At 45.7% G+C, this 15,854-nt stretch overlaps 1 protein-coding gene across 3 annotated transcripts in view; it reads left to right on the top strand.

Moving 5' to 3' along the window:
- Positions 1–15,854, top strand: part of LOC118510216 (peroxidasin) — a 37,597-nt gene that overhangs the window by 14,689 nt on the left and 7,054 nt on the right. For 2 of the 3 annotated variants that reach the window (XM_036051777.1, XM_036051779.1), the window contains exons 5-9: positions 3,378–3,616; positions 4,236–4,625; positions 4,712–4,897; positions 6,589–6,786; positions 15,477–15,680. In XM_036051777.1, the coding sequence (XP_035907670.1) occupies positions 3,378–3,616; positions 4,236–4,625; positions 4,712–4,897; positions 6,589–6,786; positions 15,477–15,680 (1,217 nt within the window). The remainder of the gene's footprint in view (positions 1–3,377; positions 3,617–4,235; positions 4,626–4,711; positions 4,898–6,588; positions 6,787–15,476; positions 15,681–15,854) is intronic. The other variant, XM_036051780.1, reaches the window with a different exon arrangement.

Genomic DNA, 15,854 nt, shown 5'->3' with positions numbered 1-15,854 from the left:
ACTGTAATTATTTCTAATTGCACTTCAGCCCCGAAACGAACGAAAACAGCAATCCCGTGCCAGAGAAAGAAAAGCAAGTGACGCATTCTTCAAGTCCAATAATCACTCATTCCATGCTTCCCTAATTAAACAGAAAATTCTTTACGCCATAGAGATAGGTTGCGAGGGTTAGAAAATGGGTGTAGCCAAATCCGGCCTCGGAGATAGATAGGGCCGGCAATAATGGCAAATATGAGCATAAGCGTGGTGCGCTGCGAGCTCATTTCATAAATCTTGTTTCCGGATTAATTAATGTAACGTCTACGGCGACGGGACGGAACGGGGAGACGTTCCGAGACACGTTTGCTGGATAATTAATATAACGATGTCCTGGGGCTTTCGGTGCAGGGAGAACATACTCTCTCTTCGCTGTGTTTTTCTGATATCTTCATGAATGAATCAGTGAGGTGAGAAAAATCTCTAAAAAACGATGGGGTCTTTCAATTGTTGTCAGGTTGTTTTGAGGGCACACCGACTCAATAATCTCCAATTTGACACCTATTTCGAATTCTATGCACGAACTTTGACCGGTGGAAAATTAATTAATGAACTCAGCCAATTTTCCCAAACTCAAGCTCTCGTTCGTGTGTAGTTCTTTCTACTGGAACGGGAGTCCTCCGGGAGAATCTCGTAATCAACAGCTACAAGCCTGAGCCTTCTTTACTTCCGCTCACAACACGCGCGCGTGTGTGTGTATGTGTGACAATTACCTGATTGGAAACTGATTAGTTTGAAAATAGTTTCTAAAGCCGTTACCGTACTTCCCGTACATATTTTTCCTTGCGCAACTTGCCAGGAACAACAACTTCCAGCCGAAGGGCATGGCTTTCGAACGAAACTTCTGCCCGGGCTCGATCTCGGGAGGATAAAAGTTAATCTTTTAATGGCTGTATCTGTTCTGTTACCGCTCGTGTCACTATTCATCCTCCCCTCTGATGGCTCTTCTCTCCGGTGAAAAGTGTTTGGAAAGTTTGCTCGTTTTTTAATTTAAACTAAGCGCCCCCGGGTACTTTAATATTAACCATTTGATTAAAACCGGAAGCTGCTAGAGTACAGCGATACGACGATCCAAACAACAGACACACACACACACCAATCAAGTAAGATGTAGAGAGACTTAGTTGGGGCGAAAAAAAGGCGATGTTGCTTACGGTACAACTACTACAAGGACCGAGCCCGAGGTTAGGACGAAAGTGATCCAGCTGGGAAGAAAATTGTTCGTCATTGGAAGTGAGCAAGACGGAGCATGGCGTGGGATCGTGTGATGGGGCGGTGGGTGACTGACAACGATGACAATGACATTAGAGATGTGATGCTTGCTTGCATGGCACGTTTCCCCCTTTCGGGATAGGGCCAGTGCCGAGGACATTCCCTCGGGGCGAGGTCGAAGGGCTCTGTGGAGCAACAACAATAATATCCGGTCGCTTGTTCCTTGCTCGCTCGGTTGTTATTATTTGCGAAATGTGACAAGAAAACGGAACACCGACGGCGCCAATATCTTACGGATAGCTGGCGTGCTAGTTGCGCTTCCGCTCATTCTTTGAAGCCGGCGCAACAAATCAGCACCGGAAAAAATGGTGGAGGATTTATCGATATAAGGTTCGATTTGCTCATCCTCTGAGTGCTGAAGATGAAAGGAGAAGAATAATTTAAGACAATACGATGATGGAAATAAGGAACAATGATGAAGAAGGACAAAACTTATGAGGTGAAGGTAAACTTAGACAGAAAAAAGTAAATATTAATCGTAAAACGAAAAAGGTTCGGTTATGATAAGACAACACACAAACAAAGCAGATTTTACACCGTTTTTTTTTTGTTTGATTTTTTCATGATTTAAATACTTTTCCAAGAAGGATTTGTATTTACAAAAATGTTTCCTCTTTTATTCTCTTCTTTTTTATATCTTCTCTTAAGAAGTATTATAACTTTTGGTATTAACAAAATTGCAACAAAGCGCTGCTTGTCTGCTAGACAGGGAATTTAATGAGTCTACAAACACATACAAATACGCTTCGAATCGCTAAGGATCGAGACCGTAAGATGTCTGCTCGATGAGAGAGGAGATCAAAATCAGCTAAAGCAACACAACGCTGATGTCTTTAAGCAATGGGGAAGAAATTGAAAACAACAGAAGCGAAAAGAAGAACCCTGAAAGAAGCTTAAAAAATGCCAAGACAGGTCTAAGACTTTCGCATTTTCCAGCGCAGCCTTGGTGAGAGCCGGCCTTTAGTCGAGCGAATCCTGGCTGCTGGGATGGGTTGCGCCTGTATTTGTTTTGCCTCTTGTCAGACGACGAACCCGCGCTGACGAACGAGGCTGCCTACAGTGTGAGCCTTTTGCAACCAAGCAAGCAGGCGGACAATTAAAAACAAACACCCCGCACGCATCCTTTCCACCGTGGCTTTCCACCATGCCACCATATCGTGGCCGTAGTCTGGCGAACATTCACTCGATATTTACTCTCGCTTCGTGTTTGTGCGCATTTTCCCTCGTCCGATGCTTGAAGCGCAATACTTTTACACGGTGCACATGCACAGCGGTTCCATCCTAGATTTTGTGTTTGCTTTCTTGAAGATGTTGTTTCCATTTGTAAGTGTAATTGAAAATGTTAAAATAATCGACGCTAATTGATGCGCTAGTTTTGGTATTAAATCGACACTGGTTGTTGGCCTTTCATGCAATCCTCATTAGAAGACGTTTTATGTTGCTTCTCAACGTTTTTAAAAGTAGTTCAAGGTGTCCAGTAAACTTTTATAAAACAGGAAGTACAAAGAGGAATCAAGAAACAGCCAAACAAAACGATGAACGCCATTACGAAGCGTTAGCGTCACGAAGATTGCATACATTTAGGCGTCAAACGGTTTAAATCTATTTGCTTCACTCAGGAAGCTTCTTTAAATTAATATAAACTGTTCAGCAATCAAGAAGCACATTCCCGACAGCTTGTTTATCGTGTTTCCAACAAGTCTGTTGCGAAGAAATAAAAACAGAACGCAAAAACAATGACTAAAGAGACAATGCCCTGTAAGAGCGTGACAATAACATCGCGTTTCCCTGATTGCCGGTGGAGCCCATTAATTTTTCTCGCTGTTTACCATCCTTGTTCATCAACAACAGCACTCGACCGGGCGAAGAAAGAATGTTGATAAATTGTGTCCAATTTCGCTTCAAAAATACCTCTCCAAACGCCGAGGAAACACACAGCGCAAGGTTGATTTGCACCACCTGCAGCCGACAATCGCTTCCTGGACGATAAATATTTTGTCAGCCTCTTGAGATAAACGGTTCCCCGCGCTTTCTCTTCCACTCCACTCCCTCTCTTCTCCCATCGACAGGTATTTGCACGGCAACCAAATTAAGACCATTCCGGAGGGAAGCTTCAAACAGCTATCATCCCTGCGACGGCTCCGGCTGGACGATAATGCGCTCGAGTGCGACTGCTCACTGCTCTGGTTCGTGCGGACGATGCAGCAACCGAACTGGAAATCGCTGGTTGCCGGTGCAACCTGCGCCACACCGCCCGCCCTCGAAGGTCAACCAATTAGCTCGATCACGGAGAAAGATTTCCACTGCGGTAAGTCGGCACACTGCGGAAGGCTCAACCGTGCCAGCGAATGTCAGTCCCATTTCCCACTCGTTCATTCGTTTTGTTTTCGGCGTGATAAACAAAGTTTTCCGTGCTTCCGGCGTGTCCGTGCTTACCGTCTCGCCCGAGTGGAAATGGAAAATGTGTCTCATTAGGGAGTTATTCAGGTTTATTTGGTCGCGTTTCGCGCACACAGAAAATGAGGGAAGTGGAATAAATAGTGCTAATAACTGTTTACCGGTGGACGGAAAAAAAGATGAAACCAAAAAAATATCACCTGCCCTAGCGCGGCCATGAATAAGTTCATCATTAACCTAGTTTCTTAATTTCTAGCATTCAGTAGATGTCCGAGGACGAAGCGTCAGAGCTCTAGTGTTCAATTTTAGGGTTCTTTCAGCACCTTCGCCTGATCGATGATATCATCTCATTTTCTCATCTCTTATCCGCTCAAATCGGATTAGATCCCGAATTCCGACAAATTGAAGCCCACAACCCAAATCAGTCCCAAACGAATTCTAGGATCGGGAACACTTCTCCCGAAATTGCAGGAGTCCCTTTTTCGGCTAATGTTTTCCTTTTCTTGCATCATCCCCCTTCGACACGGCAGCAAAACCGGAAATTGTCGTCCAACCGAGGGACATCGAGATAAGCTACGGTCAGACGGCCGTGTTCAGCTGCAAAACGTCAGGAGACCCACGGCCGGAAATCGTGTGGCTGTTTGAGGAGAACACAATCCGGTCCGAATCGTCGGACGGTCGCATTACGTTGCTGCCGGATGGGTCGCTGCGTATCGATGAAACCGTTCCGGCCGACGGTGGTCAGTACGCGTGCATCGCCCGGAACAGTCTCGGCGAGTCGCGGTCACGCACCGCACATCTGACAGTCAACAACGATGTGGTCGAAAGTGAGGCGGAAGCACCCAAGTTCCTGCGCACACCGACCGATCCGCTCGAGCTGCTCGAGGGCGATCCAATCGTGCTGGATTGTGTCGTTACCGGTAGGTTTAGCGACCGGCCGTCGCTTCAATTAGATAGCGTCGTCTTCTCTGTCTCTCACCCGCACGATTTGTATCCTTTACGGCAGGTGCTCCAACGCCAAGTATTTTATGGAAATTCAATAACGAAAACATCCAGAACGGACGCATCAAGCTGTTTGGGAATGGTTCGCTGATTTTGTCCGTGTCGACGCTGGACGACGGTGGCATCTACACCTGCTGTGCTGGGAACGCTCTCGGCAACATTTCGGTCAACGTGACGGTCCAGGTGAATGGTAAGTGCTACACAGACACACACACGGATCCACCACCTCCCTCAAAAAGGGGCCGTCAATTTCTTGCCTCCAGAGTGCACTAATTCCCGACATCCAAACACCTGCGGTTTTGTCCGTCGCTGTCCCCGGATGAGGCCCGGACGTTGCTCATCATCTTTCGGGACAAATCGACACCGATGCTCGGGCATCCGCTTTACGACTGACATCACTTTCGAGTGGAGATAATCACGTTACAAAGACGACTTTTTGGAGCGAGATAGGAGGCATCGCAGAACGCCCAGTAAATCGTTCGCACTTTGATGCAAAACAACCGGCCCCTGTACGACGACGATGACGGCCAGAGTCAGTGTTGTTGGGCTGGCACCGAACACACCGGTACAGCGAGGGTTCGTTCAAAGCCACATGACAACTGGTGCGGAATTTTCAACCACTTCCGCACCTGTGTGTGTGTGTGTTTGTGCCGGACGCGTACACGGCGAAAACCCGCCCCCGGCTAGCCAGAACTGAGGCCAGACCACGCACTCAGCCCCCCGAAACGAGCTCCGTGTTAAACTAAGCGTGCAAGACGTCTTTTGCTCGATTAAACAAATGTCTACCGCAAGTGTAATGGTTAGGTACTGGTCGGGTTTTGATCCTACCGGCGTCGTACCGTAGGTTCTAGCGCCACTTCACAAACTTCTTCTCGTTGCTCGAGTCATACATACGGACACACACACACTTACACACTTTCTAAACTTTTTGTCCGCATTGGTTTCCGCCTACATGCATCTGGCACTGCGTCTGTATGTACGTGTGCGTGTGTGTGTATCGCGACATTATTCAAGCATGAAGACGCGAACGACAAACTTAAAGGTATCGAATTCCCGAAACTTATGTTTCGAAGGGGGTTGCGAAGAGGTGGAGAAAATCGTTTGTAGAATTCGTCTTTGTGTTTTTTAGCGAATGGAAATGAACTTTGCGCAAAAGAGTTGGCACTGTTGGTCGTTAACAGATTTACCGCGCGCGACGTCTATAAACCCGGCTGTGACAGATATAGTTTTCTTGGGAACTGACTGGTATAATGGTTCTTTGCGTCGGTGACGGTTCGATTGTGTGGCATAAGTTGGTCTTTATGTTCCGAATTTTAGGAAGACCTTAACCCTTTCCGATTGAAGTATTCACAAAAGGTCATTGAACAGTAGAATTGGAAAGAGCGCCGTTGAAAGTGATTTATCTGTGAATTGGCTTTCGAGTGAAACGCGCCTAAAAGTAGGCAAAATATTTATTTTGAATAGTTTTGAACGAGATATAAAGGGAAAAGTCCTTAAAAATGAATTTGTTGCATACTTTCAGGCGTTTTGCAATGGATGAGAACAAATTCGTATTTAAAATAAAAATGAAACAAGCTACAGCTAGAAGATTAAACAACAGCTTCGCTATTAACACCTTTAAAGCTACTTCCCCTGTGACTGCATAACAGTAACGCTTGTTCTCTTAAATCGCTCACCGAAAGACCGATGGCAGACAGTAATGCCAGCAAAAAACCCCAGAAACAGAATCCCTTTTTACACGCTGCTCTCTGCACCTGTTAATTGCTTTCGCATTCTTCAAAGCTACAATGCAAACTTCTCACCATCGCCCAAAACACTCCCATCTAACGCGAACAACACGAACGCCCGGAATGCTAATGTAACCGTTTTTGCTAACACTAGCTCGTCCGCTTGAATCCATCACGTCCTCCACACCGACACCATCAGCTTCATCCACAGCAGCGCTGGTCACGGTAGCTGCAGCCAGCCCGACCACCGTACAACCGCCGGGCAGTGCGACCCCACTCTCGAAACCATCGCCGAAACCGACCGAGCTTAGTAATGCCATTCCGGAGGATTCCGGAACCGGAGAACACGAAGGTAAGTCCGCTGTGCGGAAGCTGTGTGATGTATTTATAGAAATAACATGGTCGGAAGTAAAATATTAAGCACACACAAACACACACACACATGACAACTAACAATTAGAAAGATGATAAGCATTTAGCTGCATTGCTTTATTGAGCATGTCACAAAGGTACCAAACACCTCATGTATCAACACTACTTCATTTTGCTTGAACATCCATGTAAAATGTTTGTATTAAGTAAGCCCCAAATGCGCTTCGAAAGGATTCATCGTTTATGGACTGTTCGGATTATACAACGTTTCCTATAGACTCTTCTAATCCGTTTTGATTGCATTTCCACAATACTAAACTAGATTAAATTTGCTTTTGCACACATCCCATCAGTGAATGGATAGCTTGCGTAGGTCAATATTGACTATCGACTGCAAATACGCATGGCTGGAATAAAAGAACGACGCGAGCAATTTAGATTCCCCGCGAACGATACACTTACTGATTTTGCATACCTTTAGGCGTCGAAAATAAACGTTTTGGAAATTCGCCCAAATGTATGCAATTTGAACAGTTTTTCTATTCCAAATCAAATTTTCAAATTAAACTATTGCCTAGAGATTCTTATATTGTGGCAAATAAGTTCAGCGTACTTATCTCCCTCTCTATCGCTTCTAATTCGTACACACGCTATGAAGATTTTTCCAGAGCTTCTTTTTCGAGACTGACGTGCGTTCGACCGAATCTGGTTTGCGATTTGACCACTCATGGTTTACCGGCTATTTGATGAGCTGTCACTAAATCCATTTCTGTTGGTTTTGTGGTCTAATCGATTCCACCCACACATCCTGCCCGATCACGTACATCTGTGTGCGTGTTTTCTCCCTCTTTACATTGCGTACGAGCCAGGTAGTTGATTTGCATGGATGCCTTTCTCCCTCGCTGTTTTTTTTTAACTGCCGTCCTTGCTGTTCCATGATTAATATGCAAACAATCTAACCGTCTGGAGCACATTTTCACAGAACTGTAACTGCGCGTTCTACACGACCCCCCGTGCAGGACAAATATATAAATCCTGACCGGCGTAATTTATACTCGACCGGATAAAGCGTGATTGATGGATGCTGACTGAGATGTTTATGATGCGTCATGTATTATGGTATGTGCTTGCACGGGCACAGGAATTCGTTACGCATTCAGGCTATCGGAATGACTGGAAGCAAACATCTGCCATTGGTGCGGCTATTGGTTAAGTAAGGCTGGAATGCACCGAGTGTTGTGATGCAACTGATCGATTTCACCCATCTAATGTGATTGCATTTGATTTTCTCGTGCTGGAAGTAGCACACTGTCAAAGTCATAAATTACCATAACGAGTGTCGGAGTTGAAGAAGAAATATCTCCTTTGATCTTATCACATTCGAAGGCGTGAGGAGAGTTTGAAGCGTACATCAATTAATGTTTTAATCGTTCTAATGTGTGATATTCTGTTGGATTTTTTTTTGGTGCAACAAATTTGTCGCAGCATTTAATTTTCTTCCTAACCCCACTGAATGTCGGGGGTCGCTCATTAAATATTTCTCGAGTTGGAACATTATTCCAACGGGCAGTCAAGTACGGAAGTAATTTATCACTGCGCCCAGCGTCCAGCCGAAAGGTTGTTATTTCGAAAAACAAGCAACCGAAACCGATTGCGATTTCTCTAGCGTGTGCCGGCTACAAACATAGCCCTACACACAACCGACTACCGGAATGTACGGACCGCTGCGGAATGATTGCGATTCGGAGCAAACGCTTGCTGATGTTTGGTTACGACCGGTGTGCTGTACTACGGTTGACGTCGATGCAAACGTCCGATGATGATGATGATGATGACGACGCCCTGCCAGGCCTGTTCGGATACGCCAGCACGCAGCATCATCGCCAGCAAATGCAGTTAGACAATTTACGTTTCAGATCCGACGCAATACTCAATCGATATTTAATTAAATGCATCCATCAAGCGGTCGTCGCTGCTACACTCGCAGCGGCCTAGCGTAGGTGCTGAGGGCTATCGTACGCCGCGCTTGGACAGTGTTGGACAGTGTTCTGCTGGCGGGCGGTAAACATTCGCTGCGGTTCGACTGTTTCATTTCTTGGAACTGTGTCGCACATGACGATAAGGGTTGTAAATTCATGTCGAAAAACAAGCAGCCGCTTGGTTGTGTGTGTGTACGTTTATTAATTATTGTCTACAAATAGTCTCGTGGAATTATAATTGATTGCCTGCAAGCGCAAAAGTAGTGAAAACAAGTTTACCTTTTTCCCTCATTGCATAACTTCCGGCGTATGTTGATTTCATCGGACAAAACTAACGAACGCCTGCAAGTATGCAATTGAGAGCAGCAAAATTCTACTGAAACAATTATAAATTATAATAGAATTATCATCATATTTTTATTGTTTTCCTGTACCGTTTGCTACTCGTCCGCTTGTTCATCAACATTATGAAGCAGGTTATCGAATTAAAAAACAAAGAATAAGCTCCGAGAACACAGACTCACAGAAAAAAAGTATGATACAACATGCTTTCCTGTCAATGATGTTATTTGTTGTCGTCGATGATGAGGCTGCAAAACATCTCCCGCAAATGAACGAATTCCAAACAATTTTTTGTATCAAACAGTTGATTGTACTAAAACCGAAGCAAAAAAAAGCCAACCCGAAAACAGGAGAACAATATTTTCCTGCGTGGACACTGAACGAAACAAGCACGAAAAAGCAACGAAAAACAGATGATAAACATCACGTTCCCCGGTAGCTTTTCGTTCTAGAGCAACAGTGAAGGTTCGTTTGATTGAAGGACAGCATTGGACTAGTTGACAGAAGATAGACATCATCATTGGCAGAGCCATTTTTTTTGTTTCGGGCCCTTCTTCACAACTATAATGCCCCTCCCATCCCGTTTCATCGTGTCCATGATAAAAATGGGCATCCAGGGCAGGGGATCGAAAAAAAAAGGCGGATAAGCACTGAGCGTCGGCATGCAAACGTCATTGGTTTGCCACTTGCGGGCCGCAGAAGCTTCGATTCACCCGGCTCTGGACGGCACATTTGACGCATCCATTATCGAGAGTTTAATCAACGATCCGGTGGATAAACAGATTGTCACCAATGCTTGGGTGGGAAGGGTACATTGGAGCTTTGGGGAGGAGAGTGAGACGCGTTAGTGCTTGTCAGTGGATCTTCGCCATCATGATTAGAGTATAGACGATAGACGGGCGTAGAATTCTCGGTTCGTGATGAATCAACTCCAGTCCAGTCGGAGGCAGCCAGTGTGAAAGACCAACAAACTAGGATCAGTAGGATCTCGCTCACAGCGAAAAACACCTCTCGTGCATGTTCATCGTTGAAATTGCACTACTCAAACACAACCACCCGCCGGGTCGTTAGGGGATCGTTTTGCGTTTTTTCACCCTCCCTATCGAGGATTTCGGATTTGACGTTACGAAATGGAGTTAACAGAAAGCAGGGAAAAGAAAACCCGGGCACAGGACCAACATTCGATCCCGTCCCAAAATAGACAGCTCTGTCCGTCAATGTTGATGCTGATTAAGGCTGCCGAGGGAGAAGCTGCGAGAAAGATGATTCTTGCTGCTTCTCATACGATTGGAGGCTTGTTTGTGTGTATGTGTGTGGAAAATGTAAACCATCTACTTGAAAGCTAGTTAAGAAGTTTTTCCAACTGCTGCCAATTATGATGGCCGAGAGGCTCGACCGGAAAGAGTGCTCCAGTTTTCTATTGTGCGTTTCCGGTGTCTCTCCGATAATGACGTTTTCAAGTTGACGTTCATCCGGAAACTCTGACTTAAGGATGCGAAATTGCTCCGCCGATGCCGATGATTGTGATGATGGTTTCCGTGCGTGCGACACGAAGAGCTCCAGCTCCAGCATTCAGTTCAGGAGAAGGTGACTTCAACGAAGCGTCCAAAATCAAGTGACTCCTGACAGACGGATCGCTTCTTGGCACGTGCACCCGATACCTTCCCGATTGCTCGATGGTTTCCAACGCTCGATAATCAGATTGACAAATTTCATGCCTCAGTAACGCTGCGTTCGTTCGTCTCACAAAGTAAGGTCCCACATAACACAGCTCAGCACAGAACATGTCACCCCAGTAAGATGGGAGGCGGAATGCTGACTGCTACTACCACTACTACTTCGCTAACAAACTACTACCAAAGCATGCTTTCGATGAGGTGATTCTGAGTGATGTGTCGATGAAAGATGCAATTTGAATTTCAAATAACGCGTCGGAAACGTCGGCATCCAATACAATACGCAAACACACTCGAGTGGCGGGACAAACTACGCCACGACACTTTTACGCTCATCAGTAGGGATGGAATTTTATCTCAGGAAGTGCCGTAGACGTTCCCTCCTCCAAACTTTGGGTGCTGGTGACTAGTTCCATTTCTCACTCAGCCATCAAGGGAAAACTCGTAAAGGTGTTTGATTGTCAAGAAAAAGGAAGGGACAAACTTCCCTACGGTACGTGTAAAAGATGGATACTCTTCCCCGAAAAAGCCCGAAAGGTTTTTGCATTCTTTCGCAACCCGCATCTCGCACCGGGATCGATCGATTGGGGTCCTTTCCCAATGTCTGCCACCGTTCTGGCTTGTGTGTGGGAGAAATGCAGAGGCAGCCACGTCCACCGAAATTACCGTTTGATTGTGATTTGTAATGAATGGAATGTAATTTTATTTCCGATTTGCTTTCCCCATTCCATGCGGTGGTGGAGGTGTTTCGTGTTGGGTTTAACATCCAGCAACCCTTATCCCGAGATTGACGCACGACTCGCACCCGGGATGGATTGCAACCGCTAAGGGAGCAAGCAAGAATGGAAGAACCAAAAAACGACGAGACGTCTAGGTAGAAGATAAGCATATTTGCACGCGAATACTGAATGCAAGTAATTGAATCAAAAAGGGAATCGGATGAAGAATCGGCTTAAAGAAAGCAGGGCAGCTAAGAGTGAAGATTATTGGAATTGGAAGAGTTGTAAAGTTTTTGAGGGATTTAACGACTTTTGCAGACTCACCAACGTGACAAAAGTAGTAAAAAAATGTGTGTTTTGCGAATTGCATACCTTTAGGCGTTTTGTGTTAACCGAAGCGAATTTTCTCCTTCAGAGACATTCGCCTCAAAGCATGCAATGCGCATTACTAGCGACAAACCCCATTCGACTCCAATTTGTCGTTACTATGATTGTATTTTAAACTTAAAAGCATTTTAAAAAGAAATCATCAATTTATAAAAGCCATCTTGAAGACAATTCCATCTTGCCATTGTCCTGCCGCACAGTCATTGGATAGCCAATGGTAGAAACAACTTCATAGCCCACTATGATTCTTTCCAAACGATATTGTCTTGTACCGTAATCGGACAGCAACAACACACACACGCACACACAAAACGTGCCGATTGTCAGACAGCAGATACTGCCGGCCGTAGAAGTTCGATCGTTCTTATCCTCCGTCGTCTAATTCAATACAGAAAATATAAAAAAAAAACAACCTCCATACCTATAACTCGATCTGAAACGGAAAGATCGAACCTCCAATGCCGAACGAGAAGGAAGTGTTAAAAACGAGGAACCAACACAACACCCCGACAGCGGCGAAAAAATAGCGCTCCAGCATACAATATTCATTTCATCTTCCGATAAACCACCGAACGAGCCATGGGTCGAACCATGGTTAAATGGATCCAATCAAATTATCTTTCACCTTGTCGTGTCATTTAATTTCATTTCGATTCCATCGTGTGGCAGACGGTTTGCTGTATGAGGCATGAGGACAGTGAACCGGTTGTGGTTGTCAGAGAGCAAGTGACAAGCGTCGTGTAAAGAGGGCTCCAATTACTTTGAGGTACCTCGCCGTTAAAGGGGTCAGCTGATAGGTTGCTTTAAACTCCGATCCGATGCTGGAGCTCCCGTTTCTGGTGGTGATGGTTATCAGCCGGCAGCAGGCTGCCATCACATGGAGATGAATAATTTAGAGTATGCTGGCGTTTGAAGTCTTTGCCGCACCGAGGGACCGTAAAGTCTTTCACGCTAGTGTCCTTTGATTGAGGACACGATATTTTGGACACTGACATTTAACGCTTGATGATCTTTTTTTTTTTGCTTCGAGGTTCTTTCTAGTCCCTTCTATATCCTTGGCATGATAAAAAGGAATGTCAGCCATTTTATAACACGCATACACGCATCCTCAAAAGGAGAGCAAAAAAGCTACTTTACATATTTATTCATCCGTATAAAAAGTTTAGCAGCGCACCACACCACACGACCCACGTCGGGACAGCATCGTACACATGTAGGCCATTTCTTATTATCATGCTCGCCGCACAAAAATGATTCCACTTTGATTTGCATTTTTGGGTGCTTATACTTGTTGCACAAAACGCCACGCCGGTTCCACACATAATTGAAGGATATCGTGCGTAAAAATGAGATTGGAAAATTAGATTTATTACCCACATATGACCACCCTCTAAACATCAGCTACATCCTCCATTCGCCGACATCTCCGGCCATTAGAAGCCAAACATAACTTCGACATCACCTCCAGAACCTTTCCATTCGAGATGAAAACTTTTCAATTCCGTCACCTATTTGGCGTTCGGCTCAAGCAAGCGACACACAGCAAATGGCGACACTTTTGGTGACATGTTTTTCTTATTTCGCCGTTCAATTTTCCATTACAAAAGACAATCTGACGGTGCCCGGGCAGCAAACAAAGATGTCATGTCAGCTGTCAGCTGCCCGCGCGAGAAGCAGCCAACGTCCCGTTAAAAGCTTCCCTTAAAAGAAAGGGGGGACGCGCCCCTTTCCCCCCGGTGGGTGGGTAGGAGTTTTGTTTGCTTTCGGTATATGGAAGTGTTGCTGTTGCTCTCTTCTTAGTTTCAATTTATTGTCGATGGTGGATGGCGTTGTCGGCCACAAAAAAAGGAAAGGTCGGAAAAATGCTTTCCAATAAATCTGTAAATGCTGTCCGGCATCACCTTCCCCCCACCTTAAGACAAGGGAGGATGAGAGGGCGAGAGAAAGAGAGAGAGAGAGAGGGGATGATATTTTTCACGTACCAAAGCTAACACTCCACATGCTGGGCACCAGCATCCAGCGTAAGTGCATTCCGTCCACATGTGGACCGTAGAAACCTTGCAACACATTTCCGTTTTATGGGTTGTGTGCCCACCCGCACACACACACACACACACCGGTGTACCCAGATAAACCCCATTTCTATTTCTCATAAATTCGAAATCGAAGCCATAGCCAACAGTTTTTGCTGGGACGCTGAAGTTTTCTTTAGCCCGAGAATGCACCGCCATATTCCACGTATCCTTGGTACGGTGGCAATAAACTAGCCTTACGGGTACGTCCACGTGTGTGCGCCACCCGTGCTACGTCTGGAGATGGTGGTGCCCGGATTACCTTTGCCGAAGGTTTTCCACCAAATCCACGCCAAAACCCGTCCAAATTTGGCAGAATTGAAAATTGAGCTGAGAGCGGAATTTTCCACCCTGGCACCATGTGTGCCTGTCACTGGTTCTTCCAAAACGCTCAGCAGCAAGAGTCTGAGAATGTTCTGAGGTTGGCTTACCAAAAAAAAAAAAAATGCCGGACACCAAAACTACACTGTTGCTCGGCACGGTGGGAATGCTGCAATGTTTTAAAGCCAGACAAAGGCCCCGTCCAACTGTCGTGGACGTAAGCTTGGTCGTGGTGCTGGTGGTGCTCAGGAACATATTAAATTTTCAAAAAGCGCCCAGAGAAGAAAAACTATCTCTGCACAATAAATAATAACCCGACATCGGCAACGGTTCGGGTCCTGGCGCAACCCACCCCTATGCTCCGTAATCCATTCTGTGGACGGATAAAGCTGAATAAAAAAAAGTTGCCAGGAAGGGGAGAGAACTGAAAGCCATTCGGAACGTTTGTTTGTTGTCCAGGGTTGAACTTTATCTATGCCGTTTGCCGGATGAAGATATGGAATTCGTACCATTAGTGCTCGAGATGTCTTTCTCCGAATGACTCATCAAATATCACTTCAAAGTGAGCTTGGTTTAGCCCCACCACGTGTCATGGAGAAACGTGGCTTTCCGTTCGGTGGGCAAACCGTTCTTTATCAAGAGAACTTCATTTAAGAGTAGTATCGTCGGTCTTAGGTGGATTTGGATACAGTTGTTCTTATCGCCCGTAGCAATGAATATTCAGACTCGTAGATCCATGCACCTGTTCCACCGGAGATGCAGGATAAACCAAAAAAACCAGAAGTTTGCTCACACGACGGTCAAACGGAAAACAGGGCCCAGTGAAGCAGGCAGCAACACAAAAAAGGGGTCTCTTTTTAACCAATACCACTACAGACACCATAAACACCGATATCGCCACAATGAACGCCGGAATTGAACAACAAAATATATTTCTGACTAGCTTTCTTCTGTTTCGATGGACTCGAACCCGGTCTATCTCCCTACCGAGGCCGGAATAATCCATCTGTTGACCACATGTGTCTCAGTGTATGTGTTTGTTGTACTATCTTGACCACATTTCAAGTACCCGGTGTTCTAGTGTAGTCGAACCGAATCTAAAATGGTCTCTTCCTTTTTTTCTCCAATCTTTACCGATCTCCGCCATGTCTATCTCTATCGTTCTCTCCACCAGCTCCTCCAAGAATCGTGCTCGGGCCGGAAAATCAGAACGTGAAAATCGGTTCAACCCTGACGCTGGAATGCGAAGCCGATGGAAACCCGCTGCCACACATCTGGTGGAAAAAGGACGGACAGCCGGTGAACGAAACGAGCCAGGTCTTTTTCACCGACGATGCGATCGAGCTAACCATCGACCACGTGGAGGTATCGGACTCAGGTAAGCAGCCCGCTCGGAGTTGGCTCCCTTTCCCTCTGGTAGTCACACACACACCAAGTTCTGGGCTTTCGGATGTAATCTGTTGCTCTTACATGGCCCGAAGGTGGACCACAGCAGGACCGCACCGGGTCCGGGTGCAATCTTTAATTGATCTAAACGCAACCCGAACCCCGG

Source organism: Anopheles stephensi, chromosome 3 (assembly GCF_013141755.1).
Source record: "Anopheles stephensi strain Indian chromosome 3, UCI_ANSTEP_V1.0, whole genome shotgun sequence".
In the NCBI taxonomy this organism is placed as follows: domain Eukaryota; kingdom Metazoa; phylum Arthropoda; class Insecta; order Diptera; family Culicidae; genus Anopheles; species Anopheles stephensi.
This window is presented reverse-complemented; position numbering and strand designations above follow the sequence as displayed.